The following is a 17105-nucleotide window of genomic DNA, read 5'->3' as shown; positions in this document are numbered from 1 at the left end:
ATTGATGGATTTTATTAAACACAAAACAAAAGAGAAGGGTAAAATAATCATTTTCAATAGTCATCACATGAAGCCAAAAGCTTAATCAAACAACATGGTTTCAATCAGAGACAAATACAGTAGCAATTTATGACCCGGTCAGGTTCTAACTCATAGGTCTTACTTAAGGGGTGTTTGAGATTGCTTATTTGAAGCGTTTATTGACTTATTCCAATTTGACATCGGTGATAAGAAGTTTTTAATGTTTTGTAAAAAGATTCCATAAGTGTTTATTGACTTAAATAAAAAGTTTTTGATAAATCAATTTTTATTTACTTATTGACTTATTTAAGAAGATTACATACAAAATAAAAGTTTTTCAAACATTAAAATTAAGTTATCTATCAATATATTTCGTTGTTTTGATACAAGATAAAGTAATCTAATTTTTTTTATCTAATTTTTTTAGAACTTCGATTTAAAACTAGATAAATTAATAAACTACTTTACCAATAAATATAACTTGTTTTAAATACAACCAAACACCCTCCAACAGTCAACTAGCCCTTAAGTTTTTTATTCTTAATTTTATATAACTTTACAAAATAAGCCGTATATAATCCATACTTATCCGACTAGCCATTACGAGTTTTATTTGGCTCGTTTACCCACCAACCGGATCGTACCCTCGCCTCCTCCGCTGTTTTCCGCCAGCCGGCAAAGGCGCCACCGCCACCGTTACATCGCCCTACTACGCATCTTCGTCGCCTATTCGATGCAAAAAGTCAAAACGCTCGATTCCATCTTAACTTCATAACACACGATGTCGGCACCCGATCAAGCAGCCGTCGCAGTCCTATCTCAAGTAGCCCTAGCCGCCGATGGCGCAGTACTTGGTTTAGCGTTAGCGTACATTGCAGTCCGCAGCCTCCTCAAGTTCAAGACGACCTCATCTGCCTTGAACAAAGTAAAAAAGGCACCCTCTGTCAGCGTCTCCGATCTCCGTTCTGTCCTCTCTCAGCCTTCCGATCAAGAGTCAGATACGACTACTTTCAGTGATGAGAAGATCGTCATCGTTCGAGGAGTTGTGGAGACGAAATCCGTCGTCAACGGCAATTGGAAGAAACAAAGCGCTTTGGTCTCTCACGAGTCTAACGAGAAAGCCGTTATCTTGCAGAGGACGCAAACGGTATTTATAATCCATATCTCAATCAAAATTCGTTTCACATGTATTCTATCAAAATCTGTTCTGATATATTAGAGGTTTTCTGATATGCATCATCTGAACTAAGTATGCCATTTAACATTAGCCAACCAGAAATTTAGATCAATTTGCCTTTCTTAATTTACCATCTTTTAGGGCTTGATGTAATGCTTGTGTAAAAACAGCATAACTAATTCTGTCCATTTTTTATAAATCCTGTTTTCTTATATGTCCAGTTCAAAGTTTAAATAATCATGAATTCCTGCAGTGTATATACAACGAATGGAGGGGATTTTTTGGATGGACTTCAGATTTTCGCTCCTTGTTTGCAAGACACTGGAAAGAGCAAGAATCTTCATCAATAAGAACGGTAACTTCAAAATTCTTGCTATTGTGACTTACAGGATGGGACTTCTATGTTAACAACTTACAGAAAACTCCAACAGGTTTGATTTTAATCCATTTGTTTATGATAATCTTTCCGTATAGGTTCCTTTTATCCTCGTTGATGGAGGAAAGTGGCCACATTCTGATTATCTAACAGTAAACTTAGATGGGTCAAAGCATCCTTTACCTCTTACAACCGTATACCACAATCTGCAGCCTATAAGTGCTTCTCCTTATACTTTCCTTCAGGCATTTTTTGGTCATGAGTACCCTGTAAGTCTAAACATTAATTATTACTTTTGTTCTCTCATTTCTTAAAACGACCTTATTTTTCTATATTTCTTTCTTCCTGGTGTTGAAGGTTGGACTTCTTGATGAGGAGAAAATTTTACCCGTTGGGAAGGAAATCACTGCAGTTGGCCTTGCCAGTTTGAAAAATGGAGTTCCTGAAGTGATGGCATGCAAGGATCTACCTTTTTTCCTGTAAGAATATTTGTCATGTAGCTTTTCCATTATACTGTAAACCTGATTATGTATTCATATTGCTATTTCAATTTGCAAGATCAAATTTGAGTAAAGATCAGATGGTGGATGAACTTGACTTTAGAACAAAAGTTTTGTTGTGGAGTGGAGTTGTGATTGGTTCAGTGGCAACTGGCATCCTTGGATATGCTGTGATAAGGTAGTATAAAATATCACCATATAATGTTACAAAATATTAAACAAAAGTTATTTATTTATTTATATCAGGAATTGGAAAAAATGGAAGGAGTGGAAGCAACGGAGGCAGATTGAACAACAAAATGCTGCAGAGGAAATGAGGGAGGCGGAAGGTGGTGTTACAGCGGGGGAAGAGAGCGGTGATGTGCCGGAAGGGCAGTTGTGTGTGATCTGTTTGATGAGGCAACGGCGGTCTGCGTTTGTTCCTTGCGGGCATTTGGTTTGTTGTCCGCGGTGCGCGCTCTCGGTTGAGAGGGAGTTGTCTCCCAAATGTCCGGTTTGTAGGCAGACTATTCGCAGTTCTGTGAGGATATATGATTCTTGAGGTATGAATAAAAATGGGTTTTGGTTGGGAGATTAGAGGTTGCTGCTATTTATTGGTATAATCTAATGGAAAAAGAATGTAGATATATGAATGAATGTATTGCTGATCATGTTTGTGGTCTTTTACAAGTATCATGCAATTGCTATCCTTAATCTCTATGCAACGGAAACTTTTGGTACCTACATGTATTATAGAATTAATGTCCATTTTGCAAAAAAAAGAAATGCTTTTTTTTTTTTTTTTTTAATCTTTCTAAGGCTATACCTATTGTAGCTACCACACCATTATCTTCATCTTCACTCCGTCGCCGCCTTGGAGGGCGGTGTACTCTCCCTTTAAGCTTCTTCAGGGCGGTGTATTCTTCCTTCAAGCCTCAACGAAGGAAAAAATGCAAGAGAGAGGAGAGGAGAACGAAGCTTGTATGACATCCCGTGATTGAGGCCACAACTTTCGACGTCAACCATACTGTCATACATCATGTCAATACACATAGCCTAAGGCGGAACATACTGGTCTCAACCATATATGCATTCATCAGTTTATGTAACCAAGGATATTAAATTTCAATATAAAATATCAGTATCATATATAATACATAAATATAACCAAGTCTTATAGAATATATTTTTTAACCCCAAAAATAAATATTTTATAGTTTTACAAACTATAAAATATATGTATTAATTTTCAGTCTTATTCTATATATATATATATATATATATATATATATATATATATATATATATATATATATATATATATATATATAGTATTTTTTCTTTAAATCTCATTCATTTGAAATCTCTATTTTTTTTTTCCTTTCATCACATTCATTTGAAACTCTCATGATTTTTCAATTTCTTTATAATAATAATAATTATAATTTGGTAATTAGGTTAAATAAATATCAAATTTAAAGTGTATTCATATATAAACTAAATTTCAATATTAAAATAATATCTTTAATTCTACTTATAAAATTATGTTTTTTTAACTTTTAACATATTATACTTAATTTATTAGTTTTTATATATTATCGGATGTAAACCATTATCATTTTAAAGGCATAACTTTTGAACAATTTGTATAAAATACTTAAATTATTAATTAAAATAGAACATTATAGACTCAACTTAAATATAAATTTTATTTAACTTAAACAATCCAAAGATTATTTTATAAATAGTTAAAATTGATAAATTATAGTGTCTTTCTAATAATGATTGTAAGTTGGTTAATAAGGTAAAATAAATATCAAATCTAAAGTATAATCATAAATAGACTAAATTTCAATTTTAAAATAATATATTTACTTCTATTTATAAAGTTATGTCTTTAAATTTTAACACATTATATTTAATTTATTAGATTTAAAATGTTATTGCATGTAAACCATTATCAGTTTAAAGCTACAATTTTTGAATAGTTTGGATAAAATACTTAAATTGTTAATTTAAATATAACATTACAGTGTCAACTTAAATATAAATTTCAGTTCCACTAAAAAAACCAAATAATATTTTGTTAATAGTTAAAAGTGATAAATTATAGTGATAAATGCAAAAACTAAATTGTAATATCAGTTTAACTAAAATATTTCCTAAATATATTTATATAATCGTTAAAAATTTTCAAATAAGTAGCTTAAAACAACTTATAATAACAATAGTTAAAAATAACTCTATATAAATGATTATACTGTTACCTTTAAAATCAAAAAATAATGTTTGATGTTTTAAATAATTATAATGATAAAAATTAAAACATTAAGCAGATCATGCACAACTTCCCCATAAGAATATCACTTTTTTTTTTTTTTTTTTTATTATTATTTTATTATTATTTTTTTTTTATAATTTATGTAACATCCCAAAAATTAAGGTAAAATTTTTATATTTAAAAATCCAATAAAAAACCATAATTGTTTTACAAAACATAATTCTCAAAAGTAATAATCATAGGCCTAACAATCGTGTTGTGTTTGGGTTGGCGTGTCGCGGGTCAAAATATGCCAACCCAAACACGACCCATTTAAATAGGCCACGGGTTACCGGGTCACAAGTTGGCGGGTTTAGAAGATAAACCCATATATGACCCGTCAACCCATTTATTTATACGGGTTCATAGGTTGGCAGGTTCATGAGTCAGATCTGGGTTCGTGAGTCAGGTTACGACTTCCGACCTTAGGAAAAATTGCAAAATAGTTATAGGCTAGCCTTACAGGTTACGAATTACGACCTTAAACCATCCACCACGAGTCAAAATGTTAAAACAATCAAATGGTCTATGAATCAACGGTATATATCATATAATACTTATTAAATACTAATACTTGATACGTAAATACATTTAACAATAAAATAATTTTTTATTAAAAATATAAACGGGTTGGGGGGTCAACCCGTTTATTTTTTAAAAACCCATATATAACCCGTTTAATAAATGGGTTGGCGGGTAGGTGGGTTGGCAGGTTGAAAAACTCAACTCAGACCCATTTATTTCGTGTCGTGTCGCGGGTCGTGTCGAGAATTGTCAGCCCTAAATAATCACGAATAAGAGTATCCCAAAATCAAATATCATAAAATCAGAATAATGTGCACGATCACAAATTTGCTTTCCTCCGATCATCTAAAATACCTAAAACATAAAACTTAAACTGTAAGTCAAACTTTAATAAGTTTCCCGTAAATACCACACAACAGAACATATTTAAAGAATACATATTGGGTCCACAAACTCTTGGTTGGATTACCCCGGACCACAACCTTTCGGTTGGATTGCCCCAGCCCACAACCTCACGGTTGGATTGTGCCCTTCTGGCTCACAACTTCACAGTCGGATTGCCATCGGCCCACTACCTTTCGGTTGGATTGCCATGGTTTGTTGACTGGCAGCACAAAGCAGTACAGTCTTAACCCAACCACACTATGTCGATAAATAAAACAAATAAACACATAGAAACAACTAGATAATCATGCAAAACTCAATAGTTTACTACAATATAACATCATTCCAAACCAGAATACACAATCTATTAGGTCGACATCGGTGCCTTCAACCCACAAGTCATAACATCCCAAATTTTAAAACCAAAAACTTTTGATTTCATATTAACTAAAACATCAACGAAACATGTTCATCAAAACCAAAGGAGAAATCATAATGTATTCATAGTTATCCAAAACACATCAGAGTCAAATAAGTGAAAAATCATGGTGTTTGCGATGTGATCAACTTGAGCTCTTCCCCTTTGATCCGGAAGTACCTGAAACATAAACTGAAAACCGTAAGCACGAAACATAGTGAGTTCCCTAAAATACTGTATACCATACACTTATGCCAACTCAAGAGTGTGTCGGGTCTATTTCACCCTCAGATCTATTTCACCTTCGAGTCTATTTCAACTCATATGCTAGCTCAAGGCTGTGCCAAGTCTATTTCACCCCCGAGTCTATTTTAACTCATAAGTCAGGATAAGGCTGTACGAGGTCTATCTCACCCTCGGGTCTATTTCACCCTATATACATATACCAAACAAGCACACATGCATACAACACATACAATAAGAGTCATAAATACTATAAGCACATACAATTCCTAGTCTCCTACAGTATAGTGAGCAAACTCATCTCAATCTACTATTAGTCAATAGATTCTCGGGTTGCTGAACTGGAGAATCCCCACAATAACCAACCAAATAAAATCCTAATTAATAATTATGTGATAAACCATGATCAGGAATCTAGTTCATTGGTCCAACACCTAGGGTAAAAGACCATTTGACCCTTTCCTCACTTGGCTAAATACCTGATGCCCAAACTCAATGGCACTAAAAGCCCAATAGTGGCCCATTTCCTAAAGGTTACCCAAATCTCAATATGTGCCCAAATCCAAGAAGGCCTAAAGCCTAACAATGGCCCAAATTCAGAAAGGCTAGTGACCCTACAAGGCCCAAAACCCTAATAGTCCAAAAACGGCCCAAACTGCAAAGCCTAAGACCAAGCATGGTATGTTGTGCATACCGGAAGTACGCCCGACATACTAGGTCGCGTTCCTGATCGAAGACTCAAACCCTTACGCTTGCGTAGACCCAACGTACCAGCCCATTAAGCACATTTTCCCTTAAGCACTTAATGCTTACAACTAGATGTGTAAACTTTAGATACAAACCTTGGGGAACATCTTAATCCATAACAACATTAACTTGGAACCTGCAACGCTTGGTTCCTGGTATATATTTTAAATATTAATTTTTGCACTTTTACTCTGGGATTCGGCGGGTTGGAGGCCCCAACTCATCGAGTCGAGGCGAAACTTAGATGTGGGTGGAAGGACCTACTCGCCGAGTTGGATGCCCCGACTCGACGAGTAGGCCTGTCTGGATGAAACCCTAATTTTAAGGATTTGCATCTTATTTAAACACATTAATTTGCTTCCTTTACAGCCTCCAGTACCCTCAGACCATCCTCACGAAACCCTAATCATTTATTGAGTGTTCTTGAGTTTGTTGTGCCTTTTTGTGTGTGTTTGAAGCTTGAGAAGAAAGAGGAGGCTTGGGAGATCAAGAGGAAGCAAGTAGATCAAGAGGTTTTGGCACATTTCCATCTTGTTTAAGGTAATAAGCTTCAAACTTGACCACTTGTCTCTTAGATCTCTAGTTAGGGCTAGTTTTTACCTTTTCCAAACTTTATTAGAGCCATTTTTGGGATTTTGTGGTTCAAAAGGGGAGGGGGGGGGGGGTATAACTTCAGATCTTGAACCATTGAGGGTTCCCATGGTATAAAGGTGCCAACTATAGGGCCATGGGAGTCCTATGCACCATGTAGACCTCATTATTGGGTTTTTTGAGCTTGAAGACCCATGTATGGACGTAAAGTTTGTGACTTTACGTGTAATATAGATCCTAGGAGGTTAGATCTATGTTCTGGATGCATTAAGGCCGACTGAAATCGGCTGAATATTTTTGGACATGGAGGGACTCAACGATTCAGGTTGCAGTTTCCCCCAAACTCCCTCTACTAACGAGTATTGTGTTGAGTTGAAAGAAGACTCATCCAGTTGGGTTCGTTTATGGACCTGAAGATCATGGAACTCAGCGAGTTCAAGAACAATCTCGGAGAGTTCAAGACTAGGTCCTTATTGTACGAAGAAGAACTCAGAGAGTCCAGGTCTAAACGTGCCAACAAGCATAAAGAAGGACTCACTGAGTCCAAGGACGAACTCGGCGAGTCAGTTGTAGAAGGTCCCAACTCTGCAGGAACAGTAACTCGGCGAGTTCTTGAAAGACTCAATGGGTTGGATTGAAACTTGTAGCATTGGTGGATTATGGGACTTGACGAGTTGGTGGATCAACTCGGCGAGTTAGGTCAACCAAATATTGACTTTGACCCAGATGTTGATTTTGACCCAGAGTTGACTTTGACCAAGGTGTTGAAATTGACTTGGACTTTGACCTGAGTTAACATGAAGGGGTAATTAAGGAAGGTTGATATGTGTAGGAGGTCGAGGGAGTTAATTACAACATCAATGACAGTTTGATTACAACACGACATTGAGGTGAGTAACCATCCAGTAGAAGTAGGTAGAAGGCACCAATGTCGGCCCACTAGTAGCTAATTATAGTAAAGATAATTATCTGCATGATAATTTTATGGTATGTTGATATGTGCATATTTAGTGTGTATTAAGTATAGTTTTTATTCATATATTAGCTAAATTATTGCATATTATGGACAAAAGGTACTTAAAAGTGTTAAATTATGTTTTTCAGTCCAAAGATGAAGCTCGGAAGCGAAAGGAAGCAAGAGAAGCGGTTAGGAGCTCGAGAGTGGAATGAAGAAGAAAAACACCTAAAAAAAGGCTTCTACTCGTCGAGTCGAGCCTGGACTCGACGAGTCCGGTCGAGGAATCAGAAGGATAATGATTCGGAAGTTAAGATAGTTATCGCAATACGGAGAATGTGAGAGGGACTCGACGAGTCACCATATGACTCGACGAGTCGGAACGCATATTTAAAGATAACTCCACAGATCGAAAAGAGAGAATTCTGGGAAGTTTTAGAAGTGCTTTGCTGCGAATAAGAAGCCAGAAGAACCCTAGAAGTCGACCAAGGAAGCTAGAATTCAATTCCGGGAGTAATTAAGGCACAATTTCATCATTCTACTTATTCTTTTGTTTTGTCAACATGATTAAGCAACTTGAACTTGTTTGTTTGCTGTTATTTACCTTAATTATGAACTAAAATCTTTAGACTTCTGGTTGGGGATACAAAGTTGACAATATGGTTTGATTGATTGGTAAGATTAATTCCAAGTTGGTGAATTTTTGTTATTTTAGCTTGCTAAAGAACCTTGTGTATGAATGATAATTAATTCTCTGTTAATAGGAAGATAATTGATTAGCATGACCATCTATTGATTATCAACCTCATATGATATGTGACCACTATACCATATGTCTAGGATTAATGAATATGAAACTAGGATTAATAAGGAAATTGAGTAAATTCATGTGAAACTTGTAAGATGACCATCAAACAAGAGGTTAATTGAGAATAATAAATTAATTAGCTATTGCAAGTCTAACTTAACCCGAATAATTAATCTAGTAAATATAATTAAATTAAGCAATTGAACACTGTTTGAGTTAGTTTATTTGCTAAGGATTAGGGTAGTGAACATGAACCTAATCACTTGAATCGGTAACCAACGAAAGAATTAATCCATTGCACTATTACCTTGAAATCAACCATAGAGTTAACTGAGTTGAACTAAACAGAAGTTCCTTTCCCATTATTGAATCTAGTTAAATTGTTATTTTCTAGTCTTAAATTAGTTATAGTTAGTAAGTTTCTAGTCTTGTAAAACTAGAGAAAAAACCCTTATTTCTTAATCAACTTAGATAGAATTAGTTTTTAATTTAATTTGCCGTTCCCTGTGTTCGATACCCTGCTTATTTAGCTATACCACAATTGATAGGTTCACTGCCTTTTGTGTATTATTTGATAATTAAAGTAGGATTAAAACTAAGTGAGTTTTACACACATCAAGTTTTTGGCGCCGTTGCCGGGGAACGGTTCTAAAATTAGCATTAAAATTCTAATTCAATCGATCCTTTGTGTAAGATTCATCTTACACAAAGTTAATTTCTGTTTAATTTTTGTTTAAGTTTTTAGGTAAAAAAAAACCCTGATTTTAACTTGAACTCGCCGAGTGCATTCGCCCCGACTCGGCGAGTACAACGCTGAATCAGATTTAAATTTTTGTTCTTTTTTACGCGTTTTGTTTTGTTTTGTTTTTTTTTTTTTTTTCAGTTGGTTCATGACCCGAGGATCTGCTACGCCGCTGGTTCCCCTCTTGAAGATCCGGAAACCGCATTAAGAAGAAACAAGGGCAAAACCGTTGGAGAAACCGCTTCTTCAAAGAACTCACCACTCAAAAACCTCAAATCCGTTTTTAGCAAGAAAAGGAGCAGCAAATTAGGAGCATCCAGTGCATCGTTGACAACCGAAGACCCGATCCAAAAAGACACCGACTACGAGACCGAGGAAGAAAACGAGCCCACATACGAGCACACATCCGAGTTTGAAGACGATTTAGCCACCGCTATGGCTAATATTGACGAAATCCCCATGGGGGAATGGAAGAAAAGGATGCGTGATGACACCGGGCCGGGACTTGTGCAACCCGCAATTCCCGCTACCGCTACATTTGAACTAAAGGGCCATATTCTCGCTCAACTCAAGGAGATCCCTTTTCACGGGAGAGATCATGAAGATGCCTATAAGCACTTGGATGAAGTAAATGATGTGGCGGATTACTTCAATGTACCCAATGTGCCTCGCGAGATCCAGCTACTACGCATGCTTCCTGTCACATTTAAAGGAGCTGCAAAGGATTGGTTGAAGTTACTCCCTCCCGGATCGGTTACCACATGGGCCAAGATGAAAGAAAAGTTCATAGATCATTTCCGCCCACCTTCCAAGATAGCCAAGCTAAAGAAAGCCATTCCCAACTTCGAGCAACAACCCGGAGAATCACTTTATGAAGCTTGGGAAAGATACAAGAGTCTACTTAGAAATTGCCCCCACCATGATCATGGTGTAAAAAAGAGAGAATTACAAGAAAAGTTGTAAGAATTTTGGAGCAAATGAAGTGAAGATCTAAAGATCAAAATTCCAAGAAATCCAAAAAGTTGAAGATACCAAAATTCAATACAAGTTGGTGAATTCAAAGATATCAAAGATCAAAATATCAAAAAAGTGAAGAATTCAAAGAATTCCATAGTGGTATCGAAAAATTGTAATTTTCTAGAATATGTATGCTTGGGTTGCTCAATTAAAAATACCTTGAGGGTAAAGAGGTTTTCTGAGGATGGATTCGGAGGGTTGCATAAAATGAGCATAGTTCGGGGTGAGTGGGCGAATGTTTATGAGGATTGTGAGTATTTGGAATATGGGGGGTTCTTTAGGAAAAATTTTAGACACAAATGCATGTGTTGCGGTCTTGGCATAATGGCTGGGTTGGAATGGAGTTATTATATATAATTCTAATGTGTTAAAATTCAGTTTTGCTTGGGGGCAAGCAAAAGACAAGTGTGGGGTATTTTGATATGTACATATTTAGTGTGTATTTAGTATAGTTTTTATTCATATATTAGCTAAATTATTGCATATTATGGACAAAAGGTACTTAAAAGTGTTAAATTATGTTTTTCAGTCCAAAGATGAAGCTCGGAAGCGAAAGGAATCAAGAGAAGCGGTTAGGAGCTCGAGAGTGGAATGAAGAAGAAAAACACCTAAAAAAAGGCTTCTACTCGTCGAGTCGAGCCTGGACTCGACGAGTCCGGTCGAGGAATCAGAAGGATAATGATTCGGAAGTTAAGATAGTTATCGCAATACGGAGAATGTGAGAGGGACTCGACGAGTCACCATATGACTCGACGAGTCGGAACGCATATTTAAAGATAACTCCACAGATCGAAAAGAGAGAATTCTGGGAAGTTTTAGAAGTGCTTTGCTGCGAATAAGAAGCCAGAAGAACCCTAGAAGTCGACCAAGGAAGCTAGAATTCAATTCCGGGAGTAATTAAGGCACAATTTCATCAGTCTACTTATTCTTTTGTTTTGTCAACATGATTAAGCAACTTGAACTTGTTTGTTTTCTGTTATTTACCTTAATTATGAACTAAAATCTTTAGACTTCTGGTTGGGGATACAAAGTTGACAATATGGTTTGATTGATTGGTAAGATTAATTCCAAGTTGGTGAATTTTTGTTATTTTAGCTTGCTAAAGAACCTTGTGTATGAATGATAATTAATTCTCTGTTAATAGGAAGATAATTGATTAGCATGACCATCTATTGATTATCAACCTCATATGATATGTGACCACTATACCATATGTCTAGGATTAATGAATATGAAACTAGGATTAATAAGGAAATTGAGTAAATTCATGTGAAACTTGTAAGATGACCATCAAACAAGAGGTTAATTGAGAATAATAAATTAATTAGCTATTGCAAGTCTAACTTAACCCGAATAATTAATCTAGTAAATATAATTAAATTAAGCAATTGACCACTGTTTGAGTTAGTTTATTTGCTAAGGATTAGGGTAGTGAACATGAACCTAATCACTTGAATCGGTAACCAACGAAAGAATTAATCCATTACACTATTACCTTGAAATCAACCATAGAGTTAACTGAGTTGAACTAAACAGAAGTTCCTTTCCCATTATTGAATCTAGTTAAATTGTTATTTTCTAGTCTTAAATTAGTTATAGTTAGTAAGTTTCTAGTCTTGTAAAACTAGAGAAAAAACCCTTATTTCTTAATCAACTTAGATAGAATTAGTTTTTAATTTAATTTGCCGTTCCCTGTGTTCGATACCCTGCTTATTTAGCTATACCACAATTGATAGGTTCACTGCCTTTTGTGTATTATTTGATAATTAAAGTAGGATTAAAACTAAGTGAGTTTTACACACATCAAGTTTTTGGCGCCGTTGCCGGGGAACGGTTCTAAAATTAGCATTAAAATTCTAATTCAATCGATCCTTTGTGTAAGATTCATCTTACACAAAGTTAATTTCTGTTTAATTTTTGTTTAAGTTTTTAGGTAAAAAAAAACCCTGATTTTAACTTGAACTCGCCGAGTGCATTCGCCCCGACTCGGCGAGTACAACGCTGAATCAGATTTAAATTTTTGTTCTTTTTTACGCGTTTTGTTTTGTTTTGTTTTTTTTTTTTTTTTCAGTTGGTTCATGACCCGAGGATCTGCTACGCCGCTGGTTCCCCTCTTGAAGATCCGGAAACCGCATTAAGAAGAAACAAGGGCAAAACCGTTGGAGAAACCGCTTCTTCAAAGAACTCACCACTCAAAAACCTCAAATCCGTTTTTAGCAAGAAAAGGAGCAGCAAATTAGGAGCATCCAGTGCATCGTTGACAACCGAAGACCCGATCCAAAAAGACACCGACTACGAGACCGAGGAAGAAAACGAGCCCACATACGAGCACACATCCGAGTTTGAAGACGATTTAGCCACCGCTATGGCTAATATTGACGAAATCCCCATGGGGGAATGGAAGAAAAGGATGCGTGATGACACCGGGCCGGGACTTGTGCAACCCGCAATTCCCGCTACCGCTACATTTGAACTAAAGGGCCATATTCTCGCTCAACTCAAGGAGATCCCTTTTCACGGGAGAGATCATGAAGATGCCTATAAGCACTTGGATGAAGTAAATGATGTGGCGGATTACTTCAATGTACCCAATGTGCCTCGCGAGATCCAGCTACTACGCATGCTTCCTGTCACATTTAAAGGAGCTGCAAAGGATTGGTTGAAGTTACTCCCTCCCGGATCGGTTACCACATGGGCCAAGATGAAAGAAAAGTTCATAGATCATTTCCGCCCACCTTCCAAGATAGCCAAGCTAAAGAAAGCCATTCCCAACTTCGAGCAACAACCCGGAGAATCACTTTATGAAGCTTGGGAAAGATACAAGAGTCTACTTAGAAATTGCCCCCACCATGATCATGGTGTAAAAAAGAGAGAATTACAAGAAAAGTTGTAAGAATTTTGGAGCAAATGAAGTGAAGATCTAAAGATCAAAATTCCAAGAAATCCAAACAGTTGAAGATACCAAAATTCAATACAAGTTGGTGAATTCAAAGATATCAAAGATCAAAATATCAAAAAAGTGAAGAATTCAAAGAATTCCATAGTGGTATCGAAAAATTGTAATTTTCTAGAATATGTATGCTTGGGTTGCTCAATTAAAAATACCTTGAGGGTAAAGAGGTTTTCTGAGGATGGATTCGGAGGGTTGCATAAAATGAGCATAGTTCGGGGTGAGTGGGCGAATGTTTATGAGGATTGTGAGTATTTGGAATATGGGGGGTTCTTTAGGAAAAATTTTAGACACAAATGCATGTGTTGCGGTCTTGGCATAATGGCTGGGTTGGAATGGAGTTATTATATATAATTCTAATGTGTTAAAATTCAGTTTTGCTTGGGGGCAAGCAAAAGACAAGTGTGGGGTATTTTGATATGTACATATTTAGTGTGTATTTAGTATAGTTTTTATTCATATATTAGCTAAATTATTGCATATTATGGACAAAAGGTACTTAAAAGTGTTAAATTATGTTTTTCAGTCCAAAGATGAAGCTCGGAAGCGAAAGGAATCAAGAGAAGCGGTTAGGAGCTCGAGAGTGGAATGAAGAAGAAAAACACCTAAAAAAAGGCTTCTACTCGTCGAGTCGAGCCTGGACTCGACGAGTCCGGTCGAGGAATCAGAAGGATAATGATTCGGAAGTTAAGATAGTTATCGCAATACGGAGAATGTGAGAGGGACTCGACGAGTCACCATATGACTCGACGAGTCGGAACGCATATTTAAAGATAACTCCACAGATCGAAAAGAGAGAATTCTGGGAAGTTTTAGAAGTGCTTTGCTGCGAATAAGAAGCCAGAAGAACCCTAGAAGTCGACCAAGGAAGCTAGAATTCAATTCCGGGAGTAATTAAGGCACAATTTCATCAGTCTACTTATTCTTTTGTTTTGTCAACATGATTAAGCAACTTGAACTTGTTTGTTTTCTGTTATTTACCTTAATTATGAACTAAAATCTTTAGACTTCTGGTTGGGGATACAAAGTTGACAATATGGTTTGATTGATTGGTAAGATTAATTCCAAGTTGGTGAATTTTTGTTATTTTAGCTTGCTAAAGAACCTTGTGTATGAATGATAATTAATTCTCTGTTAATAGGAAGATAATTGATTAGCATGACCATCTATTGATTATCAACCTCATATGATATGTGACCACTATACCATATGTCTAGGATTAATGAATATGAAACTAGGATTAATAAGGAAATTGAGTAAATTCATGTGAAACTTGTAAGATGACCATCAAACAAGAGGTTAATTGAGAATAATAAATTAATTAGCTATTGCAAGTCTAACTTAACCCGAATAATTAATCTAGTAAATATAATTAAATTAAGCAATTGACCACTGTTTGAGTTAGTTTATTTGCTAAGGATTAGGGTAGTGAACATGAACCTAATCACTTGAATCGGTAACCAACGAAAGAATTAATCCATTACACTATTACCTTGAAATCAACCATAGAGTTAACTGAGTTGAACTAAACAGAAGTTCCTTTCCCATTATTGAATCTAGTTAAATTGTTATTTTCTAGTCTTAAATTAGTTATAGTTAGTAAGTTTCTAGTCTTGTAAAACTAGAGAAAAAACCCTTATTTCTTAATCAACTTAGATAGAATTAGTTTTTAATTTAATTTGCCGTTCCCTGTGTTCGATACCCTGCTTATTTAGCTATACCACAATTGATAGGTTCACTGCCTTTTGTGTATTATTTGATAATTAAAGTAGGATTAAAACTAAGTGAGTTTTACACACATCAAGTTTTTGGCGCCGTTGCCGGGGAACGGTTCTAAAATTAGCATTAAAATTCTAATTCAATCGATCCTTTGTGTAAGATTCATCTTACACAAAGTTAATTTCTGTTTAATTTTTGTTTAAGTTTTTAGGTAAAAAAAAACCCTGATTTTAACTTGAACTCGCCGAGTGCATTCGCCCCGACTCGGCGAGTACAACGCTGAATCAGATTTAAATTTTTGTTCTTTTTTACGCGTTTTGTTTTGTTTTGTTTTTTTTTTTTTTTCAGTTGGTTCATGACCCGAGGATCTGCTACGCCGCTGGTTCCCCTCTTGAAGATCCGGAAACCGCATTAAGAAGAAACAAGGGCAAAACCGTTGGAGAAACCGCTTCTTCAAAGAACTCACCACTCAAAAACCTCAAATCCGTTTTTAGCAAGAAAAGGAGCAGCAAATTAGGAGCATCCAGTGCATCGTTGACAACCGAAGACCCGATCCAAAAAGACACCGACTACGAGACCGAGGAAGAAAACGAGCCCACATACGAGCACACATCCGAGTTTGAAGACGATTTAGCCACCGCTATGGCTAATATTGACGAAATCCCCATGGGGGAATGGAAGAAAAGGATGCGTGATGACACCGGGCCGGGACTTGTGCAACCCGCAATTCCCGCTACCGCTACATTTGAACTAAAGGGCCATATTCTCGCTCAACTCAAGGAGATCCCTTTTCACGGGAGAGATCATGAAGATGCCTATAAGCACTTGGATGAAGTAAATGATGTGGCGGATTACTTCAATGTACCCAATGTGCCTCGCGAGATCCAGCTACTACGCATGCTTCCTGTCACATTTAAAGGAGCTGCAAAGGATTGGTTGAAGTTACTCCCTCCCGGATCGGTTACCACATGGGCCAAGATGAAAGAAAAGTTCATAGATCATTTCCGCCCACCTTCCAAGATAGCCAAGCTAAAGAAAGCCATTCCCAACTTCGAGCAACAACCCGGAGAATCACTTTATGAAGCTTGGGAAAGATACAAGAGTCTACTTAGAAATTGCCCCCACCATGATCATGGTGTAAAAAAGAGAGAATTACAAGAAAAGTTGTAAGAATTTTGGAGCAAATGAAGTGAAGATCTAAAGATCAAAATTCCAAGAAATCCAAAAAGTTGAAGATACCAAAATTCAATACAAGTTGGTGAATTCAAAGATATCAAAGATCAAAATATCAAAAAAGTGAAGAATTCAAAGAATTCCATAGTGGTATCGAAAAATTGTAATTTTCTAGAATATGTATGCTTGGGTTGCTCAATTAAAAATACCTTGAGGGTAAAGAGGTTTTCTGAGGATGGATTCGGAGGGTTGCATAAAATGAGCATAGTTCGGGGTGAGTGGGCGAATGTTTATGAGGATTGTGAGTATTTGGAATATGGGGGGTTCTTTAGGAAAAATTTTAGACACAAATGCATGCGTTGCGGTCTTGGCATAATGGCTGGGTTGGAATGGAGTTATTATATATAATTCTAATGTGTTAAAATTCAGTTTTGCTTGGGGGCAAGCAAAAGACAAGTGT

General features: G+C 36.2%; 1 protein-coding gene across 1 annotated transcript; it reads left to right on the top strand.

The window, feature by feature from the left end:
• The first annotated feature begins 607 nt into the window (after positions 1–607).
• SPL2 (E3 Ubiquitin ligase family protein) lies at positions 608–2793 on the top strand. The gene is made up of 6 exons (XM_078993711.1): positions 608–1168; positions 1452–1553; positions 1673–1843; positions 1932–2053; positions 2133–2252; positions 2321–2793. The coding sequence occupies exons 1-6, from the start codon at positions 803–805 to the stop codon at positions 2613–2615; spliced, it is 1176 nt and encodes a 391-aa protein (XP_078849837.1). The 5' UTR covers positions 608–802; the 3' UTR covers positions 2616–2793.
• Positions 2794–17105: the final 14312 nt, after the last annotated feature.

This window comes from Lactuca saligna, chromosome 5, assembly GCF_052625555.1.
Source record: "Lactuca saligna cultivar CGN05327 chromosome 5, ASM5262555v1, whole genome shotgun sequence".
In the NCBI taxonomy this organism is placed as follows: Eukaryota; Viridiplantae; Streptophyta; class Magnoliopsida; order Asterales; family Asteraceae; genus Lactuca; species Lactuca saligna.
Note: the sequence above shows the minus strand (reverse complement) of the source record. Positions and strands in the feature narration are given on the sequence as shown.

Excerpts from the sequence above, each read along its gene's own strand:
- SPL2 (XM_078993711.1), top strand. The coding sequence starts at position 803 with ATGTCGGCACCCGATCAAGCAGCCGTCGCAGTCCTATCTCAAGTAGCC. Across the intron at positions 2,054-2,132 it reads AAGGATCTACCTTTTTTCCT|ATCAAATTTGAGTAAAGATC; the intron begins GTAAGAATATTT and ends TCAATTTGCAAG. Across the intron at positions 2,253-2,320 it reads CTTGGATATGCTGTGATAAG|GAATTGGAAAAAATGGAAGG; the intron begins GTAGTATAAAAT and ends TATTTATATCAG.